Source organism: Crinia signifera, chromosome 7 (assembly GCF_055691185.1).
Source record: "Crinia signifera chromosome 7, ASM5569118v1, whole genome shotgun sequence".
NCBI lineage: Eukaryota > Metazoa > Chordata > Amphibia > Anura > Myobatrachidae > Crinia > Crinia signifera.
Genome location: NC_139223.1, coordinates 148,106,367 through 148,130,947, shown reverse-complemented (window position 1 = coordinate 148,130,947; position 24,581 = coordinate 148,106,367). Strand labels below are relative to the sequence as shown.

The window sequence follows — 24,581 nt, the reverse complement described above, 5'->3', positions numbered from 1 at the left end:
ATAACTAAATATGATCTTTGAGGAACAACTATATTTTAAATATTTATTTTATTAAAAAGGATTGGTACTTGTGAGTTATCCGGGCTGCCGATTTCTAAATCGGGTCGGATCGGGCACATCGCATCGCATCGCATGCGACCATCGGATGCAATGCGATGCGATGACCCGATTTTTCCATAGGAATCAATGTTAAAATGGACTGAGTCCATTTTAACATGGAATTCAATGGGAAAAAGGGGTCCTTTTCATACCCCTACTATCCAAGTGGGCATGGAGTTGGATATAAACCTGTGGCGAGCGTAGCGAGCCACCGAGCCCGAAGCGTGGCGAGCGTAGCGAGCCCCGCGAGGGGACACAGAATACCGTCCCCTCGCGGGGCTCGCTTCGCTCGCCACGCTTCGGGCTCGGTGGCTCGCTACGCTCGCCACAGGTTTATATCCAACTCCATGCCCACTTGGATAGTAGGGGTATGAAAAGGACCCCTTTTTCCCATTGAATTCCATGTTAAAATGGACTCAGTCAATTTTAACATTGATTCCTATGGAAAAATCGGGTCATCGCATCCGATGATCGCATGCGATGCGATGCGATGCGATATCGCATCGCATCTGATTGTATGCCTTAACTTAAGGCATACAATCAAAAAATCGGCAGTCCAGATAACTCACAAGTACCAAAGGATTTAATTAGGATGTAAAAAGAAGCAATTTAAATTAATATTTTGAAAAATGGGTCTCCCACAATGGACCTCTGAATGGACATCCAAAGTGCCATAATTGGCCAAATCATGGCTTGATAATAATAATAATAATAATAATAATAATAATAATATTTTACAGCAACCTGTGTGCAAGACCACATTGAAATAAATCCATGTTTACAACATGTACACATAATTAGAATTTCATCCATTACAGTATAAGTTGATACATTCACCGAAATTTTGTGTAATAAAGAATTATTGTGTCATTAACCACTTCAAAAAACAATACAATCAATGTACTTTAATGCAGAATTTTGTTTATTTGAGGTATGCTTGTTCTTTTCTTATTTCATTATATTATCATAGCTATTTACAACATGTTTACAAGAAAAAAACTTTTCATAAAAATATCTGCTTTGAACCACAATTTTGTTATTATATCCAATGGTTATCAATAAAAAAAAAAGAGTCTGGTATGACTTAAAAAAAAGAACAATATTTTTCAGTGGTAGCAAGTATTTATGAAGAGGAATATTCAGTAGGGACAGTTAGTTACAATACTGAGCACTGGTTTTATGCTTTTATATTACTGCTCCAACACCTAAGAAAATGAGATGCGATGAATTACAATTGGAACTGTAGCTACAGGGACAAAAAGCATTTTCAGATCTCCAAGTTAATTGTACAGCAGCTTTCTACACACACATGATCAATCATCTAATGATTCCATCAACATAAAAATCTAAGCAGAAATGTCTCATTTACATTAATAATGTCCACAAATTATATGAATTCATTTAGCAAGTGATGGATAATTTAAGCTTTCATCATCTAAAGCTTGTCTTTTTTCCGAGAGAAATGGACTATTTCATTTTTAATGAGTGAAATGATGATACATTTAGTTGCAGCAGATGCAAAATAAAACACAACAATAATGCTTTCGAACCGGCAGAATCAGTAAACATACGCAAAAGCAAATAAAAAAAAAAAGGTTTGATATCCCTTAAAAATTAAAATGACATGAACAAAGTATAAAATAAAATCACTCATAATTATTATTTCTGTGGTCTTTTGGCCTGCATCATTCACTAAACAAGAATATTGTATGTTTTGTCTAGTATTGTAAAAAAAATATATATAATTATAATTTTTGTAAATTTTGCACTTGCCTCAAAAGGAAAAGCAAATGATTTACCTAATATACAGTAAAATTAATGTACATATATGACAACTGCCCTTTCTTAAGGTGCCGCTACACTAGTAAGATTTATCTTCAGATCTGGCTGGTTGGAACAAAAACATGGTTATGAATGAGTGACAGTTTTTCAGTTTTCCAGCATTTCCAAGCAAATGGTCAACTGTCATGTGCTCTCATCCATAACCATGTTTGGTACTTGTGGAGTATCACGGCTCCCACGATGGCCATCGTATGCCAAAAAATCGCATCGCATCGCATGCGATTTTGCACTGAAAAGCATCCAAATGCATTGGAATTAGTATTAAACATGTTCAATGGCCCCCAACTGGCATTTTTGAGGCTGTACCACCCCCACTATCAACGCAAACCCGAAGCGTGGCAAGCGCAGCGAGCCCACGAGGGGCGGCGGTACGCGTCCTACGACCTTTTCATACCCCCACTATCCACGTCGGCGTTGAGTTGAGAATAGAAAGTGTGGCGAGAGCAGCGAGCCACCGAGCCCGAAGCGTGGCGAGCGCAGCGAGCCCCGCGTGGGGACGCAGATACCTTCACAGGTATACGCGTCCCCTCACGGGCTTCACAGGTGTCCGCGTCCGCTCGCCACGCTTCGGGCTCGGTGGCTCGCTGCTCTCGCCACACTTTCTATTCTCAACTCAACGCCGACGTGGATAGTGGGGGTATGAAAAGGTCGTAGGACGCGTACCGCTGCGCTCGCCACGCTTCGGGTTCGCGTTGATAGTGGGGGTGGTACATGTTGAACATGTTTAATACTAATTCCAATGCATTTGGATGCTTTTCAGTGCAAAATAGTATGGAATCGCATGCGATCAAATCGCATGCCATACGATTTTGACAAAAAACAGCCAAAATCGGTAAAAATCGTATTGCATCGCATGCCACTATATATGGCATGCGATGGCATGCAATGGGAGCCGTGATACTCCACAAGTACCCCATGTTTTTGTTCCAACCAGCCAGATCTGAAGATAAATCTGCGTGTGTATGGCCACCTTTAGATATTAAACTATTATTTTGGAACTGTTGGAGCTCCTGGATAGTACTAGAGCAATACAGTGAATGTTTTTGTTTGTGTGTTTTTGTGAGTGAGCTATCTTTTCTCATGTTGGCTTTAAACACATAGGGGAAATTATATTTCCATTTATATGCTATATGACATCAACAATATCTCTGGCTTAGCACATTAAAACTTACTAACTTGTTAACCTGAACCCCTCTATGGGGTACTGCACAAGAAAAAAATTGTGATCCATCAGCCCAATCACTTCCAGGGTAAATTTTCATGCATTTCTTAAAGTGGGATTTGGCTGAAAACCTAAGTGTTGAATTATTTTGCACGAGTTAACAATGCAATTTAAATACAGAAAGACATATTGACACACAGAAATACAGCATGGATTTTTATTTTGCAGTTTTAATATAAACCATTATGAAATGATATCAGTGTCAAGTGGTTAAAAGAGCACGTAAAAACAGATGATTGACATAATACTTTTTTTAAACCAATCAAGCCTTTGCTTAGTTTATTTTGACAAACACATTTGTTGTTGTAGATTTAAATATAAAAATTAGTACATTTCCCCTATGTATATATATGATAATAGACTTTAAATGTTATCACCATTAAGTAAATACATCACTGATCATTCAATACATTGAATGTCTTGTAATTTCAAGTTTTCTGCCAGTCACAGAATAAATAAAAATACTTTAGTTGGGACATATTAATACAGGTATAAATAAATATCAGAACAATGAGTTATACAAAAGATTCTTATCTTTTATCAGATACAATGATTTCCACATACAGATCTTCAATCAAACGTTAACCTTCATAAAAAAGCCTTTTACTAGAAGAACATTTCAGCACCTTGATGCCTTAAATATCTGAACCCTTTGGAAAGTACCATTTATTTTTTGGTATTTTAGAACACACTGCTCCTTCATGCTGTCTTTGTTTCAGAAGTATTATGACGTGCCTAGATGTCTGGTAAAGCTGAACATTTTTCCCATTTTTTACACTTATCTCTTAATATATTGAAGTGAATTGAAATTTATTTCAGTTCTTAAGCCAATGTAATGAACTAGAATGCACATTAGTGTGCTACTATGCATATATCCTTTGGGTTAATAGGTCTGATAAATATTTTTATAGCATACATTAAATGTATAAACAACTTATTCATCATTACATAATTATTTTAATTTAATTATTATAAGGTTGAAATAAGTTTTCTGAAGTTGCATGATGATTGGGTAAATTAATATTGGTCTATGTCAAAAATCTATTTATGCAGTCAAATAATGGAGTAGGGTGTAACTAGTGCAATACATGCTTTTGAGTATGACTGATTTAGGATAATGTCCAAGGTGTAAAAAAAACAAATTGATATAACGATATCAGTTGTTACAGTTATGATTCCTAAACTGACTCTTATTTAATTTATTTGGAATAATAATGAGATTTTAGAAATGTTTTGACCTAGAAATATTTTGCTATCATTATTATGGTTTTTACCGAGCACCATTTTGGCTGTCCTAGGTTTAATGTTGTCCTAAATGAATGTTAAATCTCTTTAATTCTTATCAAATATGCCATAAAGCCAAATGCTTGATTACACCCCCATAAGGCAGTACATCAGGTTTAAAGTATGAAGGTTTTTTTAAGCCTTTTAATGATGTACATTTTTTTTTAAATAACCCAAGACATCAGTTGTGAGCAACACATACAACCCCTTTAAAAAAAAAAAAAAAAGAACATTAATGGAAAAAAAACTGCATGGAAAATTGGGGGAAGATTGGTTTGGAGGAATATATTGTTATGAAGACAAATGATAAATAAAACCCACAATATTATCTTTTGATAACATGCTTTCCAAGTGGTGCACAAGAATGAGTTCCTCATAGATAGATAAATATAGATAGCTATATATGCCCAAATTGTATTAAATCTAATGATTTGCCATAGTACATTCCCGAATAAATGTAAGTGGTACTGTAGAATTTTGACTTCATTCTAAAGAGAAATACTGTAAATAAACAATTTGTTTCAACACTGCTTTCACCAGTGTATTTTGCTCAAAGTAGCCTTCATCCCTGTCAAATTTGGTAGGAGGCAGATTACAGTGTGACAGACCAGAGACCACACACCATGACAGATTGCAGTTAAACAATATCTTATGGTGATAAGGATGGATTGATGTTGATTGTTATATGTATTATGGACATCTGCTTGCATACAGTTATTTGGTCAATTTAATGTAAGGCAAACACACTCATATCAAATTTGCTAAGTATACAGGCAGCCTGAATATATTGCATGTATTATGTACAAAAGAATGTTCTTAGAATGAGTGCCATGTTCAACTAAATTTCATTGATTACAGCTGGGAAAATTAAGGAAATGTGTTTCCAAGATGCAGTATCCAATAACTATTAAATGTTCTGTGCATATATTTAATATTTTATTAACAAAAGTTCATGAATACTCCACTTAAGTGGTACACATGATGGTAATATAAACACATGGTTTCATTATAAGGATCAAGTACTGGAGTTTAAGCAAATGGAACTTAAAGAAAAAGGTTTGATATTTGCTGCTCTTCAAATTCTAAAATAATTAGTGGTTGTTTGATTAACAAAACAACATAGGAAGTATAGGTAGACACTCATACCTTAAAACTACATCCATTGAGTTTCCTTTATTAATGTTCTGTACATAATTTGTGAGGAAGTCCCCTTTTCCTTTTAAAAAATGGCATTTGATTTCCTTTTTAAAACCCAGATACTGAAATTGCTCTTAAAATACAATTAGAGATCAAAATAAATTAGCATTACATAAATACAACTTCTTGTCTTGAGTGAGTTATATGTAAATCTCTTTTCTGATTGTTTTAGGTCACCAAATCTCTTTAGTCCGTGAGGGGTCATCATCAGAAAGCAAATGTGTTCTTATCTCAGTGGTACTCAAACAATCTGGGATCTTGGAATATTTTTGGTATCGTATTTCAGATATGGGAGACTAAAGAATATAGATGATAGCATTTGTCATTTATAAACCAGTGGTTCCCAATTGCCTTAACACATATTTTTTTACACCTGTTGTGTATTGTTTCACTCTTGGCCTCCACCTGTGTTAACATTTTATTAGATTATTGGAATTATACATTTATAATAATCAAATTGCATCTATTTTGTTTAAAAATATAGTAGTATCATTCTTAATGGACTCATTTCTGTTTATGATGGAGCTCACTTTAATAGGATCATGTAATCAGGGCTGCCATCAGAAATTTTGGGCCCCGGAACTCATTTTCAGTCCATGCCCAGGGCCCCCCCTCCTCACTTGACTTACCATAACCCGGCTCCTGCTCCCCTATCTCCTCTTCCGCTGAGCTGCAGCCCGGAGCTTCTTCATCTCAGGATGCCAGTGGCCAATTAAAATGCAGCACCGGCTGGTGAGCCAATCAGAGCTTGTGGACTAGCGGCTGCTCTGATTGGCTGCCGGTATGCGAGCTCTGATTGGCTGAAAAGCCAGTGCAGCATTTTAATTGGCTGTCGGCATCCTGGGCTGAATAAGCCTGCACTCCAGGACCTGCTCTTTGTTCAGCGCACTGAGTGCAGTGTAGTGGAGGCAGTTGGGGGTTGCAGTGGGCAAAAGTAGGTGCCCGGGCCCTTCCAGAGGCACCCCTAATTGGCGGCCCTGCATGTAATGCAGGGGTACTTAAAATATTTTGCTCTGAGACCCCATCAGGCAATAAATATAATTACAGGACCCCAGCAAGGTCCTTCAGAACTTCATCACATCACATGTGTAGTCAGCAGATGAAACATGCATGACAGCATTGTGGAGGCACAAAATTATGTGAGGAGTCTAAAATATCAGACAATCAAAACAGATTTTCAGACTCCTTGAATCACTTACTGAGATTAGAAAAGTCATCAGTCTGATGGTCAGCAAAATGGAGTCTCGACCCCATGCTGAGAAGGTCGGGACCCACTTTCGGGTCAGGACCCACAGTTTGAGAACCGCTGATATAATGAATCAATATGGTTAAAAACACATTGCTAAAATAAAGAGAATATGAGTACAGATTATCATCTAGTTGGTTAGTGTTTAAAAATAAGTCAATTACAAGTTAAATTGAAGCTTTAGACCTGGGTATAAGTGGGTTAGGCATGATTGGGTGACAGTTATCATGTTAACACTCGTCATGCTGGCATCAAATAATATATGAACATGATGAACTGTCAAAAAATTGTCCCTGGTCGACCACACATGTGTTACCTCCCAATGGCTGTAATGGTGTAGCACATATTTCTGGGACCTGGCAGTCATAAGGATCAATTGTGGTCTAGGTAAAAGTATTCAAGTACAGTATCTCTACTTGTAAACCTCCTATTGCCAATCCTAAACCTCCATCCGCAGTTTTAATTTAATCCCCCATGCAGTGCCTAACCCTAGCCACTTTCCAGTTCAGATATCAACACTCTGAACATATTGAAATTCTGAGGATATCGACAGCTCGCAACTTTCTAAAGCTGACATTGCGGTATGATGAAGATATTTTGATGATCCACATGGTTACGGTCAATGTTTTGATAAGATACAGATGTGTCTTCATTAGAGATGTGCAGGTTCTGATTTACTCTGATTCCAAAACAGAGTTTTATTGGCTATCAGCTGTCATGTGATTTGGGATAGCCAATAAGATCTTGTTTTGAAATCAGAGTAAAGGCCCCCTTACATTTGTCCAACTTGTCATAACGACAAGTCGGACCCGATTGTCCCAGCAGCTCCCCGGGAGGGATCACATGCGATGGCACTTCATGTGCCAAGTTTTGCATGTGATAAATCGCATGCGATTCATCACATGCCACTCCCGGGGAGCTGCAGGGACAATGGGAGCGGGGGACAGCAGCGGGGATATGCCCGCAACCAGAGAGCGGGCGGGGGGGGAGGCTGGGGGGGCTCGCAGGGAGCCTGGCAAGAAGCCGCTGGGCAAGGAGCAAGGGGGGGCCGCGCAAAGTACCAGGGAGCCGGGCAGGAGAAGACGATGCAGCAGCACCACGAGTGGCATGAGCAGCAGAGCACTTCCAAAAAAAGAAATTCCCCATACAAATGCATAGCAAGCCATTGATTGGCTGAGACCTCTCTCAGCCAATGAGCGATTGGCTGAGAGAGGTATCAGCCAATCGCTGATTGGCTGAGAGAGGTCTCAGCCAATGAATGGCTTCCTATGCGTTTGTATGGGCTTTTTTTTTGGAAGTGCTGCTGCTGCAGCGTCTTCTCCTGCCCGGCTCCCTGGCACTCTGCGCTGCCCCCCTGCTCCCGCTGATGCTGCCCGGCTCCCTGCGCCTGATCCCTCTGCTCTGGTAGGTCCCCTGTTGCGGGGGAGCACGGCTCCGGGCAGCACATAAGATTTAGCAAATCTTATGTGCAGCCCGTCCGACCTCCCGTCTCCGATCCGATGCGCACGGGGCCGCGCATCGGGTCGGAGAGGATGTCTCCATATGCGATTTGGGACGATTTCACGGCCCGATTCATCCGAATCGGGCAAAATCGTGCCCAAATCGCATAATGTAAGGGGGCCTTAAATCAGAGTAAATAAGAACCTGCACATCTCTAGTCTTCATACATCTAGCCTCAAGATGTGTCACAAGATGCATTGTGTGAGCAGTTAGCTCCCTTGCTACTCAGTTATCATCAGGCATCATTTTTGCTGGAGATATGTGGATAAAACACAAAAGAAGAAATTGCTGATTACATTTACAGCAAAATGATATGAGGCATGCCTACATTCTGGGTGTAACACATTAAATGCAACTTTACAGTTATTTTCCAGGAAAACACTGAAGGATATAATTTCATTTGCAGATAGAGCTGCAGTTATATGCAGAAAATAGGCATGCTCCTCAAGGTCTGCTTCTTATTTGAATTGTGAATAAGATGCATTTTAATTGAAAACTTTGCACAAAAATATGCACTGTGCCATGGTACAGCGCATCTAGAAGGACTGTTTAACGCACGGTGAGGCTAGATTTACATGGACACATCTGTACCATATTAAGAACAACTGACAGCTATGAAATACATTATATTCATAATACTATATAACATTTACCTTTTCTTTTTTAAAGAGATTTGGGTATCTAATTCTGTCTTATTCATTTAGCACTGCCATACTGAAAACTGTCTGGATACAATGGTAAAATCTATATTTGGCATACAATTTCACTGTTGTAGTATTTTGGAGGAAGATACCATACAGAATTTCTTATACTATACTCCTACAATTTCTCCTGGAAACTATTTTTGTTACCTTTTTACTGCAGGAAAAACATGGAACTCCAACAACTTCCAGGAAACTCATAAAATTAAAATGGTGTATAAAATACATAGACAGAGCAATATATGCATCAGCAAGAAATGTTTATTATAACAGATTTATTTTTAAAAAGCCCAAATTCACATTTGTGTTGCCAACCATGATACTCTTGCCTATATAAACAGTATAATGAAGTTAAAATTCACTGTATACCACTATCAACATACTAATAGGATGATTGGATACAGGTTTTTCAGCAAATTCAATGTGTCCATATGTAAACAGTTTAAAGAATGCATAAAGTATGTGCACGGCCCCTAATTAAATGTGCCAAAAATGTCTGCCAACTAAGTATTTTGGTATATTAGCAATTGTGTTTTCTAGAAACTGCAGAGCTAATCTATTACTTTGGGAATTTTTGAATGAAGCTGTTAGAAGAGATATACTGGTTTATTTAGAGATTTAAATGATAATTTTGAAATTTGACAATTTACCAAGTAGTATAAAAAATTAGGATATGAAAAAGATACTTGGTGGCTACATAAAAATATGCTTCAAATTACTTTTTTTAATTACAATGTCAGATATTCACAATTAAAAAAACATGCAATTAAAATTGTTAATGTTGTCAACCATTTATTTTAGGTTAGATAATCAATGCGTATTGTGGTCTTTGGACGTGCAAGTTAAAGTTTATTTCTTTTTACATCAACATTTGCTTAAAAATATTTAAAACTGTTTGAAATTTTAAATCCTTTTTGGGAGAAAATAAAGAAGCAAAAAGGTACTGGAATTTCTTCTGTCCGACGTTCAGTGCATTTATTTAATGTCTTAAATGTACATCAATTGCCAGTGCGTTGAAACAGCTTTCTTACTGTCTCCATTTAAAGTAAACAAAACAATACATTCAAAAAAGCCAGGCTGCTCTGTTCTCGAGAATGTTGGCAGGCATGGCACAGCTATGTCCTGCACATTGCTCTTTGATCAGAGACATCACCCAACATCAATTAACTATCACTATATGTTGGAAATAAAGAAACCTCAAAAATAAACAAATACAATGGATGATGGAACAAAATAAGAAAAAATGAAGTAAAACAAAATTCACAAGTATAACACAGCATTTAAACAAAATAAAAAATAAAATAAAATACACAGTGAATGTACTGTAACACAGGAAAACGTTGTCTACAAAAAAAGGATTGACTCTTGGAAGCCAGTAATGGCAATCTTAAAAATATTAACTAAGGGCAAACATTTCACAAATAATCTGTCACTGGTAACACATAAAGCAATGTTAAATATTGGTGAATTAATATAGCCAATAAAGCTAATTTTCCAGTTTGGAAAAGTGTTGACAAGGCTGTTTGTTCAGAGATGGATAGGCATGTGATTTATTAAGATTTTCAAAGCCTAGTCATAGAACCAAAGCTTTTTTTCTTGGCCAATTATGTGGTTTCGAATATATGTTTTCTGGACCAATCACAGCTATATGAACCCCACATTACATTTTGTAAAATAGAAAAACAAGTTCATTAAATGCTATTCACTTTTGTGTGTATTTTGGTTGCAAGTCTTTCATATACATCTTTAGACAGTTAATTATATATTTCATTTTGGAAGGATGAGTTGTCTTGTGCATCTATTTAAAACTCAATATTATAGTCTTAACAAGCTATTACACTTTGGGTCTTTATTTAAAGAAAATACTAGTATTTCCATGTTGCCAAAAGACTGGCTGGAGTGATCTAATGTTAATTTATCACCTACAACCAATTTGCTGGTCATCTCGACCAATTTGATATATGCAAATTAGTACAACATATGATGTTAAAACAAGTAATATATAGCCAGCAAATCTAAAGGCTATCTACAGTGTTACTGTTTACAAGTTAGTTTTCTTAAAATATTTTCTAAATGCCAGATTAAGAATTAGTTCATGGTGGTCAATTTTTGTTTGATCTACATAAATATTGAATTAAAGATTATTTGCACATTCCAAATTGATGTTTTTAAAAAACTTTTCATTTAACAATGTAACTGGTCATTCTAAATAGTGTTTCCTTCAAATATGGAGAAATCAGTTACAATGAACATGGCAAGACATCCACCATTTCTCTTTTGAATCAACCAAATACCTTCAAAGTATTATGAACCATGCCACTTTCCAATTTTTGAGGTAAACATATTTTAATATAAAGCCACAATGACGCCAACCATTTTTCTCTGCAGTAAATAGTGCTTTCAACACATTTCTTTGAGGTACTGTACAAATCAACTTTCCTGAGGTTTGTTTTTTGTTTGTCATTTTTGCAAACAGAACATTAAAAGGAATGAACTACAGATATTAAGTTCCAGATTAAATGAGTCCCTGTTTAATTGTTCAGCAGAACAGACAGGATTGAGGAATACTGTTGTTCATAAAATGGCAAAAAAAAAATCAGTGTGTTTCAACTTAATTGTTCATATCTAGTCCAGTAATGTTTGAAGTTAAAGCTCTTTATATTATAGCACATGCCACCAATGTAATTGTGAGGCAAACAATAAAAACAATAATAATTAAGCACCACTTCAGGCACTTGACAGCAACTAAATCTCAAGAACAGCAGAATGGTATCAACAAACAGGGTTCATGTACATCCAAAATCAACCAATGTCCACCCAGTTTTTGAGTGTTGGCTTTGCTTAAACTAAGCATCAAAATATGCTCACTGTTATAGGTGTTTTAGAACATTGGCTGTGTGATGCACATTTATTTCAAGTCTACTGTCACTCTGTGGATGCAAGGTTATTGTGGCTGCCTTGATACCTTTAACAATGAGGCAACTGCCAAAAAGGGATTCAAAATCCTACATCACCTAGCTTTGTGTGCCAGCATTCATTGCAATATTTAATGTTTATCACTGACTGCAACCAAACATTTTGTTCCATTCAATATATGTATCAAGTTCTTTCTGTGATATGCTAGGTTGAATCTTGCAGAATACATTTTCAAAGTCTTGATATGTTACAGGCCTCAGCTGGCTCGGCATAATGGCTGAAAGGTCTGTTGGTGGCATGGCATGAAGAGGGCCTACCACTGCTTCCTGACACAAGCGAGCCACATCCAGTCCAGAAAAACCTTCTGTGCGCTGGACTAGGAGTGAAACCTCTTTGTCGGTGAGACAGTAATTGTGCTGTGAGAGCAATTGTATTATTATCTGGTGTCTGGCTGTGCTGTCTGGAAGTGGAATAAGAAGTCTTTTCATGAAATATCTCCGTAGAGATTCATCTATATCTTCAGGTTTACTTGTGGCACAAATGACAACTATTTGGTCCTCAGCAGAAGACAGAACAGTATCTAACTGCATAAGAAATTCTGTTCTCATTCGACTTATGGGATTGTGTTCTTCATTCACTTGGGAAGAAAGAAGCATGTCTATATCACTTACAAAAATCACAGATGGTTGCCGACACCTTGCCACAAGAAAGGATGCATGGACAATTTTTTCTCCTTCATTTATCCACTTTGTGACAAGAGTAGAACCAGCAATTTTAAAGAATGTGGCACCCAACTGACTAGCTATACATCTGCCCAATAAGGTTTTGCCTGTTCCCCTAGGTCCAAATAAAAGAAGGCTCCGAGGCAAAGCAGTAAGTCCACTGAATGCATCAGAACGAATTACAGGCCACAAAACCTCTTCTTTTATGAAAGCCTTTACTAACTCAAGACCAGCAATTTCATCCCAGTCAACTGGATGTCCCTGGTTGATTATCTCATTTGTTACAAGGTCAATGAGTTGTGTATCAGTGTTCTTCAGCTGTTCGTCCACAGAGTGGTTAGATGAGGTAGCTGTATGCAGTCCAGGGCCTTGCATTGAATGTGGAATGAGCTGTCTATGTTCATCATTGTGTTCATTAATTGCAGATGAGTTATATTTTCCAAAAGCTTCACTTGATCTTGAATTCTTAGCAGTGCTGTATGAGGGTGGTGTTAAAGCTCTAGTTGACTGACTGCTGAATTTTCTTTGTTGGTCTGAGGCCACCAGCTGCTTTGTTGGCTTGAATGATAATGATGAAGACTCAGAACTTCGGTCAAAGCCATTTCCTCTATTTGAGTTGGATATACTTGTATCAGACATTCTGTACATTGGGCTGTGCGAGGTTCTTTGTTGTCCATAACTATAATTTCCATAACTGGAATCTAAATCGCCCTGTCCTGCCATATAGAAAGCTTTTCTTTTCAGTGAACTAGCAGAGCTTGATGGTGTTATTGGGGTTAACCCATGGGTCTGATAGCTATAGCCTGGCACAGTTGTAGGAGGAAGAGGAGTAGGAGCAGGTATACCTGATGGAAGGTAAGCAGAAGGAGGAGGTGCAGTTCCGGGGCTATAACCTGATCCAACACTGGACTGTGGAGGATAGCTAGAAGGTGGATAGTTGTAGCTGGACAGATTGGAGGCCCCATTGTAGCCTGGTACCAAAGCTGATGGTGGGGGAGGTTGTAAAAGTCCAGAGCTATGTAGGGGAGATGGATGAGGTGATGACAGTGCAGATGCAGATTGGCTGCTGTAGCTTGAATGCAAATATGATCCATTATATCCTGTTCCATATTCCTGAGATGGCAGCCCTGAATGCAGACTCTGCACTGTGTGACTTCCACATGTACTACTGGAATAACTAGGTTCTGTCAGGTTGCTGCCCACTCCAGGTGAACTTCCTATGCTGGCAGAGACATCAGATGGAGGTATAGCGGCTCCCACTCCAGCTTTGCTTGCCACAATGACATCAGTAACACAGTTCATAGGATAAACACTTTCTGAGCTTAAAGAACTTTGCCAAGGCTCACCTTCATTTTTTCGGCCATTCACAAGACCCGATTGAGCTTCAGTATAATTACTGAGAAGAGGTCTTTCCATAGAACCTTCCAAAATTCCTGAATATTTTTCAGCATATTTTTTCAGTAGATTTGATGCAGTTAAAGCTGAAATATCATCATTGGCCCAAGCGTACTGATAGGTGCGTTGTAAGTGTCCACGATATGCTTCCACTTTGTGAGCTGGTGATCGTGTGGTTGATGTAATATCAAAGTGCTGTTCCGGCCATTGAGCATGCTCTGGCGTCCACTGCATCTTTAAGCCTATGTAGATAAGACAGATGAAAATAGGTTTTTAGAAAAAAATACTGCACTTAGAAAAGAATAAAAATGCATTCACCTACAGTATCTTGTAAAACCGAAACATCAATAAAATATAGTCATTTTGTAAAAATATTAATATGTATTTTTGAAAAGACCATAACATTTTCAATTTTTTTTTAGAAAGGCTCAAAATGATATATATGCAACAGTTTTCTCTCTACAACATGAGTTTTAGATTTTTTTCCCAATCTAAAAATATGAGACACAGCTGACAGATCGCATCTAGGATACCTCTCTTATTTGGTGCTGAACACCTAGTTAGCACAGCATAATGCACCCTGTGCAGAACAATATGACACAGACACTGCAGGTCATTCCATAATCCAACTCTCATCTAAAGTGGTTCAAGACAGTTTCAAATCTGCTTCGTGGAGTGCAGCAAAGCAATCTCCTAGGCAGCGGTCCGTCGCTTTCATCAAACAAAGCCTACAACTCGGTATGAATTGCAACAGCCTTTTTTCTATTTATGATCTCTGTTGTTGAACCAAAAAAAGACTAGTCCCCCCCAAAAAAACATAACAAAATATAAAAAGACAAGTATCACTTGGCTGCTTTATCTTTAGGTACAGTATCTATTGTGCAAAATATTAAACAATTGGTGACTAACCACCAAAAGTTTTTTCCTCTACACCTTGTAGTTATAACAGCTTGTTTGCTGTAAGCCACATTAAAAGATCAGACACTTACATCCTTAAAACAATTTTTTTTATCATATTATAAAGTTTATACTGTACTTTTATATTGCATTTTCCAGTGGCATAACAATAGCCCCTGCTGTCCCCTTTTGGCTTGGTGCATGGAGTACTCTCATGCAATGTCAGCTCCATGCACATTTGACACTTAAAAGGTGCCACTTGCCAACTGCCATTCAGAGCTCACTCATGAGCTTGCAACATATTTGAATGGAGGCTTGGACTCAGCATAGAGTAGCAGAAGTGAGCACCATTCTCCTTCCCTCAGAGATGGATGTCTCAGGCAGTAGGGGAGACAGCAGTGGTGGCCTAGCAGCAGTGGCTACGGCCGGGGCAGCGAGTACTACTGGGGGCATTATATGAAAATGGCACTATTGCAGGCATTACATGTATAAGCAGCAGTACTGGTGGCATGATGTGCATAAGTGGCACTAATGGAGGTTTTATGTATTAAACATAAATACAGTTAATATGTTTATGTGTAAGTGGTGTTAAAAATCAATGGGGGTACAAAATTCTAAGTTAAACCATTGTGCACATAGCATTACCCAAATGCAGCATCTTCTGCCATGAAACTCCTGGCAATAATCAGGTGATTTAAAAGTAGTTAGCTTTAATGCATCATTTGTGAGTGCATTATTGTGAATGCGACATAAAATGGTGTTATGGGCAGAAATGTGTGTGGCATAATGTGTAATGAGCATGACAGTGTTTGATTTATTGCATATGCATTTATCTATCATATTGATATATGCATCTATGGGGCACACACATTCTTTGTTTTTTAACAGTCTACAGGGGGTGAGGGCATACAGTATGTTTAACTTGGAGCCAAGTTGCCTAGAAACTACCCTGTTTGTTTTCTCAAAATGCCATGGGGTGTGGGGCACCAGAAACATTTTGTCATGAGGGAGCAAAATGTATACTAATACCACTGGCCACTCCTACTCCTGAACTGCTTCTGTGCAGTATAGTATAATCCACACTGCTCCAAGTAAGTATTTCAAACAGAGCAAGGGAAAAACTATTGGCAGTGCAGCCACAAGTAAGGGTCCCACAGCTAGCAGTATTATAGTGAGTCAGACTCACTTGGTGAAGACTATTTTGCATTGCTCATGGATATGCTGATACGGTTACATTGTGTGCCATGCGGTACATCTATACCCTACAAGACCATGCTGAATCAGAAGGTACTAACATTATTGTTCATAAAGATGAAAGCACATTGTTTTTCAGTTTTGGGTGAATATCTTATGCAGATAAAAATAAAGAATTCACAATGCAACATTATGTAGACACATGCTGAGTAAGAATTAAATCCTTCAATAAAAAAGAATTACGTTCAGAATTGGTGTTACTAGCACTAGAGCCATTGCCTAGAATGAACTCTGCTTTATCAGTAGGAGCTAATGTGAGTTTGAATCATGCTTTAATGACTTACAGAACTCCCCTAATACTGTAGTTTCAAAGATAATCTTTTTTCTTAAAACATACAGTTTCAAGATGTCACACGATCAATTAAGTCATCAACTATATAAGTTTTCTGACACCTTTCCTCTTTAATGGGTGACTGAAAAGATGTGACTGAAGAAAGACTGAAAGTTACTGATTCAAATTGGGTACAAAGATGAATTCAACTTGGAAGCCCATTTTGGGGGCCATTCTGGTTCGCTCGCTAAGCAGTGGTAGTTCGCTGCTTATCAAGCCTAATAATGCCAACCCCCACCCCCCCTCCCCGTGGGTAAGAATGCCCATCCCCAGCTGTCAACTTAAGGTTGACAGGGTTAAGGACAACATGAGAAATAGCCTGACATGGCTAAGGATGACAGGGTCAGAAGGTCGACTCAAGCATTATGTCGACATTGGAAAAGTCAAGAGTCAAAAGGTCAACACAAGTTTTCCACATTTTTTGAGCAGACTTGTGTGGACAGTCAGTATTTCATACCTTACCATCCATTAGGGCATGGAGGGAGAATATAATAGTGTGCTGAGTGCAGCTAAGCACCGTGCTCGAATCGAGAGATGTAGTGGTACACTGATACAGTGTCCATGTTGACTTACATCGAAATTCAGGACAACAAATGTAAAAAACTCATGTCAACCTTTTGACCTTCCCATTGCCGACCTAATGTCTGTGTTGACTTCCTGAACCTGCCAACCTTAGTCATGTCAACCTATTCAAGTGTCAACCTAAGCCATGCCGACCATTAGTGGTCGACCTAATTTATATCGACCTTCCTACAGTCTTACAGTCATACATACAACTCCAAAGGAGTTGCACCCTACTGTTCTTCTAATCTCTATTCTTTTTTCCCACTTTTCCTGTTTAGAGGTACATTTATTAAAGCTAAAAATGAAATGAGGTGATGTTGCGATTAGCAACCAGATTCTATCATTTTCTAGGATGCAATAGAGAAATTGCATACAGAATCTGATCGGTTGCTATAGGCAACATCACATCTATTCATGTTTAATAGCTTTGGTAAATATACCCCTTACGGGATTATGAAATCCATGCTGAGATTTCCGTCAATCAGAAAATCTGTACTTTTCGTATCCAATCCAAGTGTCAAATTTTCGACTGTCGGAAAAATATGGTACAGTCAGAAAATTAAACCGATTTTAACGATGCCGAGTCGACTTTAAGTCAAACCTGCTTCAGCAGAAATGCAGGGGAAAAACAGTCGCTTGGAGTATTTACAGTATATCTGGATTTTTCGAGTAGAAGAGAAGAGTTTCAAAAAATCCAGACAGCATTATATCCCCCTAATGCTGTGTACACTCGGGGGCGATAGGGGCTATAATCGCTGGGAATATGGTCGCAGGCGACCATATTGCCAGTGATTGGAGTGCGCACCAGCGATAAATCGCCGGGTGCGTGCTCCCGTTTTCTGCCCCATTGAAATCGCTGGTCGCAGGAGCATGCTCCTGCAACCAGCTAATTACCTCTGCGGCTCCCCCAGCAGAGCTTCCTTTTCATCAGCGACCATCTCTGGTCGCTGATGTAAAGGAGACACTGAGCAATATATTGCTCAGCAATATATTGCAAGCAATATATTGCTAGCAATATATCTCCCCCCCTGTGTACGCACCTTTAATCTCTGTTTCTTTGTTAGTGGTTCACCATACATGAGGGTGTACTAAGCTACTGGATATTACATGCTATACTGTATGTTGTACAAACTATTTGGGATTTTTGATTTCTATATGTTCCGATATATTGTGCTGTGATCTGCTCAACATACAGTACCTTAAAATATATAGATTTAGCATACTTTTAATTTAATTATTTGAGAATCAAGAAGTATCCGATTTATACTGTTGCTACAATTTTTTCCTTAAAAAGTGAGAAAGAGCGATACATAAATAAAAAAATATAATAAGTATTATCTTTTATTATCATTATTAATAATAATAATTAAGACTAGAAATGATACAGACAAGTTTTTACACCTTATTTAACTTCTAGAAAATAACTGGTGGCAGAAAAATTTTTTTTAGGCTGATGTCATAAACTCATCACAAACCCAATTTTGGCAAATGTCTGAAAACCATTACATATATTCTGAATAATTGATTGCCTTGTTATGGATAGGCCGTTCTGTAGTTGACTTGCTAAGTGACACATACATGTCCCTTGGCTTCTGTCAAATTAAATCTGTATGATATTTCTAAAATCTTTTCATGTTTATCTCTTTAATTTGAAAACCTTTTTTGCTTTTCACTTGACATCTCGTACTGCTCAGCTTGATCTTGGGCAAAGCACAGTTTGCTAACAGAGTGGCTATGGATTCCCTACTGACTATTCTTCTTTGCAAAATGTTTGCACTAGAACCTGAAAGTTAATTAGCAGGGTGGTTTAGTGTTAATTGAGTTAATATACAGGATTTCAGTCAAAAAGAATCATACCAAATCTCACACATCTGTCGTGTCTGAAGCTAAAAGGTTCTGGATAACCACAAATGAATAGAAACAGCACAACAAGTAATATAGTACATGCTGCACAATAAACTTACTGATATCACTTAATGTAAATATACTCATTTATTTCCTTAAACTTTATTTTTCAATGCTAAAATATTTCAAATTATTATTTACAAAAAACTTTACAGCGTTACAAGGAAATCATTTACTTTTACTGTTCATTAAACTAGGTGACAATGTAACCACTAATTTGAATACCCCACCTATTGTATTAAATTAAAGCAAACAGTTTTAGTCACCCCATTATTCTATCGGATTTGGTCAATCTCAGGTTTAAGCCTTCAGCCTGGTAGGACTGAGAAGAATCACAGAATTACTGCAAAAAAATAAAGAAAAAAAAAAAATAAAACTCTTGATCTGAACAGTGAAGCTACAATAATCAATTTTCACAGTATAACCGCTGGCCAGTCTCACACCATCTTGCATCTAGGAGCTATTTCGCTTGGCAATCTTTAAACAAGGCCCCACAGGGCCTCTATTGTCAAAGTCGTATGTGGCAACATCAGCAAGCTGCGGCTTCAGCCCAGGCACAGGAGTAAGGTAATGGCTAGTAATCCTACTTTAAGCAGCTTTGGGAAATAAACAGGAAGTCAATAGTTATGCTTTCTATCCCACTTAAAGTTTTGGTACTTATGTAATATCTGGACTCCCGTTTTTCTTATGAGACCGCGTCCCCTCGCGGGGCTCGCTGCGCTCACCACGCTTCGGGCACGGTGGCTCGCTGCGCTCTCCACACTATATAAAATCAACTCCATGCGTAGTTGGATAGTAGGTGTATGAAAAAATGGGGTGCATTTAACATGGGAGCCCAGATAATACAGAAGTACCAAAGTTTTTTGTTTTAATATTGTCTTAAGCATTATTATGATTATTATTTGCACTGATTTAATGACACCACAGATTTCTGAATTGATACAGTAGTAATACAATGTAGACACTTAAAGGACGAAGGGCCCGATTCAGTAACGATCAGTCCCCGGTGTATTCACACTGGGGACCGACGTTTTTGCTCTGCGCATGTATATATTTTCATATGCACACGTGCAGGGCGGCTATGCGGATGCCTTGCACAGTCGCCAAGGCATTCACACAAGGGGGCGGGATGGAAGCGGACAGGGGGATGGTTTATGGGGAAACGCAGCATTTCCTGGGCGCACCTAGGAAAACCCCGGGCATCCAAACGCAGGCATGTGGAAGCTTGCACGGGTCGGGCAGCTGACATCACATGATGTCAGTGCTCGTCCTGTTCTCGGAGCCATCGCTGCAAATATAGGTCAGTCAAGACTGATTTATATTTGTGAACGGGGAAAATATCATTTGATGGTGAGCGACCATCGAGTGTTTTTATCCCGTACGCTCCCGTACCAATGGATGTTTATGCTAAACATCCATTCGTAATGCAGCGGGGATGTTCACGCAGCGGCGAGCGGGGCAGGCATACGCTCGCCGGCAGGTGGAGTTAGATGGCTCTCTAAGAATTTACGCTGCTTAGTGAGGCATCATGATTCACCCCTAAATAATGAATTTTAATGAAGAACCTCAGTTTGCATTGAGATCTATGTAGCAGATTTTTAGCTGCCTCTGGTTCTCCAGCCGTTTTAGGACTACAAGTCTGTGTGCCTCGGCTATCTGACACACACTCACACACACACACATTAGATGTGTCTTATTTTATTAACAAATGTGATGCTATGTATTTTTGCCCTTTAATTCCTTTATCAAAGTATTTTTTTTTTGTTTAAGATGCCCTTTTCTTTGTGCAATTAAAGCAAAACTGCCACATGGTACGAAGAGACGAGAAAGGAGGTAGAAACATTGAAAATGTCATCTTGCAGACAGACTACTAATGGGAGACATTAAGGAGAGTCCTCTCTTAATCTTTGTAAGCCAGCACATGATTGCAAGGCAATGTCTGCATGAGACGAGAGATGTGAAACAGTATGTAATTTCGCAAATATCCCTGTGCTTTAAAAAGTATGTAGTATGAGACATGTCACACTTTTTAGTCAATCACCAAAACATTAATTAATTCAAATACCATATTTACTTAAACTGGAACAAAAGAAATACAAATCTCTATTAGAATGTTTAATTTAAACAAACACTTTCATCATTAAAGGTTCTACGTTCATACAGGTAAAACTGTAAAATAGGTTTTCTGTACACTTTCTGCAAATTGTCATTAAAGGTACACAGCTTATTCTGCTTTATTGGAATCTAAATCGAAAGGCATTGCAGTTTCAAAAACAGCACATAAATGATCCTTTTTGTCCATTTTTAATTTTAGACTTCGGGAATGCAAGTTGTGTGTGGAGTCTGACAATGAAATTTGTATCTTTGAAAATGTGTGGCAATACTTATGGTGACACGAAGCCTATCTGCGACTTTTGTTGCTGGTAAGGGTAATACAATGCTACTACGGGGTATATATACTAAGCATTGGAGAAAGACAAAGTGTATAAAAGTACCAGACAATAAGCTCCTGTCATGTTACAGGCTTTGTCTAAAAAATGACAAAAGCTTGTTGGTTGGTACTCGTCAAGCTTTAGCAAATATATATATATATATATATATATATATATATATATATGCAAGCTTAGCATTCCATGTTTGTCTAACTTTTTGTGTATAACTCTTTTTCTTCTTGACAACTACTTTTTCCTGTACCCTTTTCCCTGGTACTTAGTTGTCACTAGCTTCAAATACACACTCCTGGTACAAAAGGGCAGATTTATTAAGCCCGGTGAAGGGATAAAGTGGCTAGTGATAATGCAATAGCCAATAAGCTCCTAATTGTAAAGTTGAATGCATAACAAGGTCAATATGAATAGTTGTAACTGTTGTGCTTAAGCAGAAGGTTATAGTGCGAAATCCCCTTAGCTTGTAGACAACTAAAGCAGATTTCAATGTTGTCTGCAGCATTGCAACAAGGACCACAGAAGATAGCTTGGCTACCCAGATGTGGTCCATTGGCCACCAACTGGTCAAGGGTTTACTAGACAATCACTGGCTCTTTAATCAAAAATCCATACACAAGGGCTTATTCAATTGCAGATGAGAAATGTAAAAACCCTTGCAGCAGTGGGGGTTTGGTATTCCGGGGACTGAAAACAGCACACAGTTATTTATTCCTATCACTGCATTTTTGTTCTTATCCCCTCTCTAGAGCAGGGATGGAGAACCTTCGGCCCTCCAGCTGTTGTTGAACTACACATCCCTGCAGGCCTTGCTACAGTTTTGCTATTTGGCTATCCTAAAACTGTTGCAGGGCATGTTGGGATGTGTAGTTTAACAACAGCTGGAGGACCGAAGGTTCCCCATCCCTGCTCTAGAGCAAGTCTGATTTTTCCTAAAATTGTTAATTTTAGGAAAAAACAATGGTACTTGGTCTGGTACCTTGGCTCTATCCCTTTGTCCCTTAAATGGTATGTTCTAGCACAACTGGAGAATATCTGTATTGTGAATAAAATGAAAAGGTCAAATTGATTCTCGCAAGGGTATATAGTCACCATGCCTCAGTTCTTATTTTTTCTCAAGGGTAATATATACACATATATTATATACTAAAAACAATGATGAACCAATTGTTTACATTGTTTTTTAATTCAACATAAGTAAATCCATCATATGTATCTATAAGAATACTGTATGTGTGCATAAATTGTGAAGGTTGTCTATATGTATATTATTTTACAGTATTAAAAGCTGCATTTATTAACTTAATTTTTCATGAAACATTCAGTAAAATTTAAGTAAAAAATTGGTATTAAATGTTGTTCTTGGACAACAATACTGAGTTTCATCATTTAGCCTCTTATAACAGAGGCCTGGGGTAATGTAAAACCTTAAAACCTAATATATACTTGCACTATTATCTGCAGTGCATAATTCTGACTGCATCTATAGGCAGAAAAAATATAGTATTAGGTCTCAACATATGATAACATTGTGAGTTTACAGGCACAGTGCAGCAAATAATACACGATACTTTATCACCAGGTTATTGCAAGCTCCTTATCTAAATGCAATGTTCAAATTACCCCCACACAGACATATACAAACACATATATTCAAACATATAGGGTCAGTTTTAGTATTCCATCAAGGAAAAGATCAATTTGAGTACATTTGAAAGAAGCTGTACTCAATTTTGACCCAATAGACTGAGCTAACAGGGGTCAAAAAACAAATTTATAGGTCTAATAACTGCAGGCCTTAGTCTCGAATGAACAAGGCATCCCTGCTCTTAAATGACTTTTCTCAGTGTTTAACTTACAAGTAAAATAGTACAATACAGAATTTAAAGGAAAAGTATTCTGTGGTGAGGATAATCTTTGAAACAGTGAAGTAAAATTTTTTGATTTAAAAAAATATATATATATATATTTATATAATGTATATTACAGATAGAGTGTGTTTGTGTATGGTATGGATGGCTGAAGAATACATGATTAATGTACCAATAAAAAGTATCTTACCATAAAGAAAATAAATAAATAAAAACTATGTTGATAGGACAGGGTGACATAGTGCATTAATTCCGTGTCCTTCACTCCAGAGACCTCTGTATAATTTAGTCCCCATCTGATGGCTCGGGAAGAAACTACATATAAAATTCATTTGTGTGAGCTGAATGGTGTGTTCTTTCACAAAGAGCTCTTTATGAAGATAAACTAGCTACCAGTAACTGCTTATGGACTATGTGGTAAAGGAAGACCTTCTTCATGGAGTAGGACAGATTTATTCTCCAGTCCAACAAAACTGCAGACCTGTAAAGCGTGTCTACAGAAAATCAGTTGGATCTTGATAATGTAAGCACACAAAACATATTATTGCATATCTGTGCCAAATACTTTAAAATACCAACTTTGTTTGGTATGAGGATTATATTTTATTTGTTCTACAATTACCGGCGAATATCATTCCAGAATAAAATTGGTGAGGTCCACATGTGTACTCTGGAAGAGGGAACAACTTTGAGATCTATAAGCTAAGAAGGCTGTATTCCCACCTGCAGCTGTGTCTATAGTCAGCAGGCCGATTAAACACATGTTTAACCATTGATTAGTTGTTAACTATCGATGGCTTCCTCATTATGGTTTATGGTTTGATCATTGAGGAGGAGGTCTGTTGGCAAAAGCCCATTGATCACCAATACTGAATTGTATGTACATGAGCAGATCTGAACCACCTGTGGTTCCCCAAAAGGTAAATCCTCATCAAATATTGATGACAAATCAATTGATGGTCAACTCTAAGAGAGGCATTACATTAACCAAAAATAACATTAATGCACATATCTACAATTAACTTTTTTACATATTTTACACTTGAATTATATACAATGGGGGACATTTACTAAGATGGAAGTTTTGCATCGGATGGGATGTTGCTATGGGCAACCAATCAGATACTTCACTATCTTATTTTCTAGAAGGTGCTAAATAAAAATTAAGTAAATTCTAATTGGTCACTCATA

At 37.8% G+C, this 24,581-nt stretch overlaps 1 protein-coding gene across 1 annotated transcript in view; it reads right to left on the bottom strand.

Moving 5' to 3' along the window:
* Positions 1-8,220: 8,220 nt before the first annotated feature.
* The window catches only part of FIGN (fidgetin, microtubule severing factor), a 132,575-nt gene continuing 116,214 nt past the window's right edge, over positions 8,221-24,581 (bottom strand). The window contains exon 3 of the mRNA XM_083153932.1: positions 8,221-14,366. Within this exon, the coding sequence (XP_083010058.1) occupies positions 12,148-14,366 (2,219 nt within the window). The 3' untranslated portion in view covers positions 8,221-12,147. The remainder of the gene's footprint in view (positions 14,367-24,581) is intronic.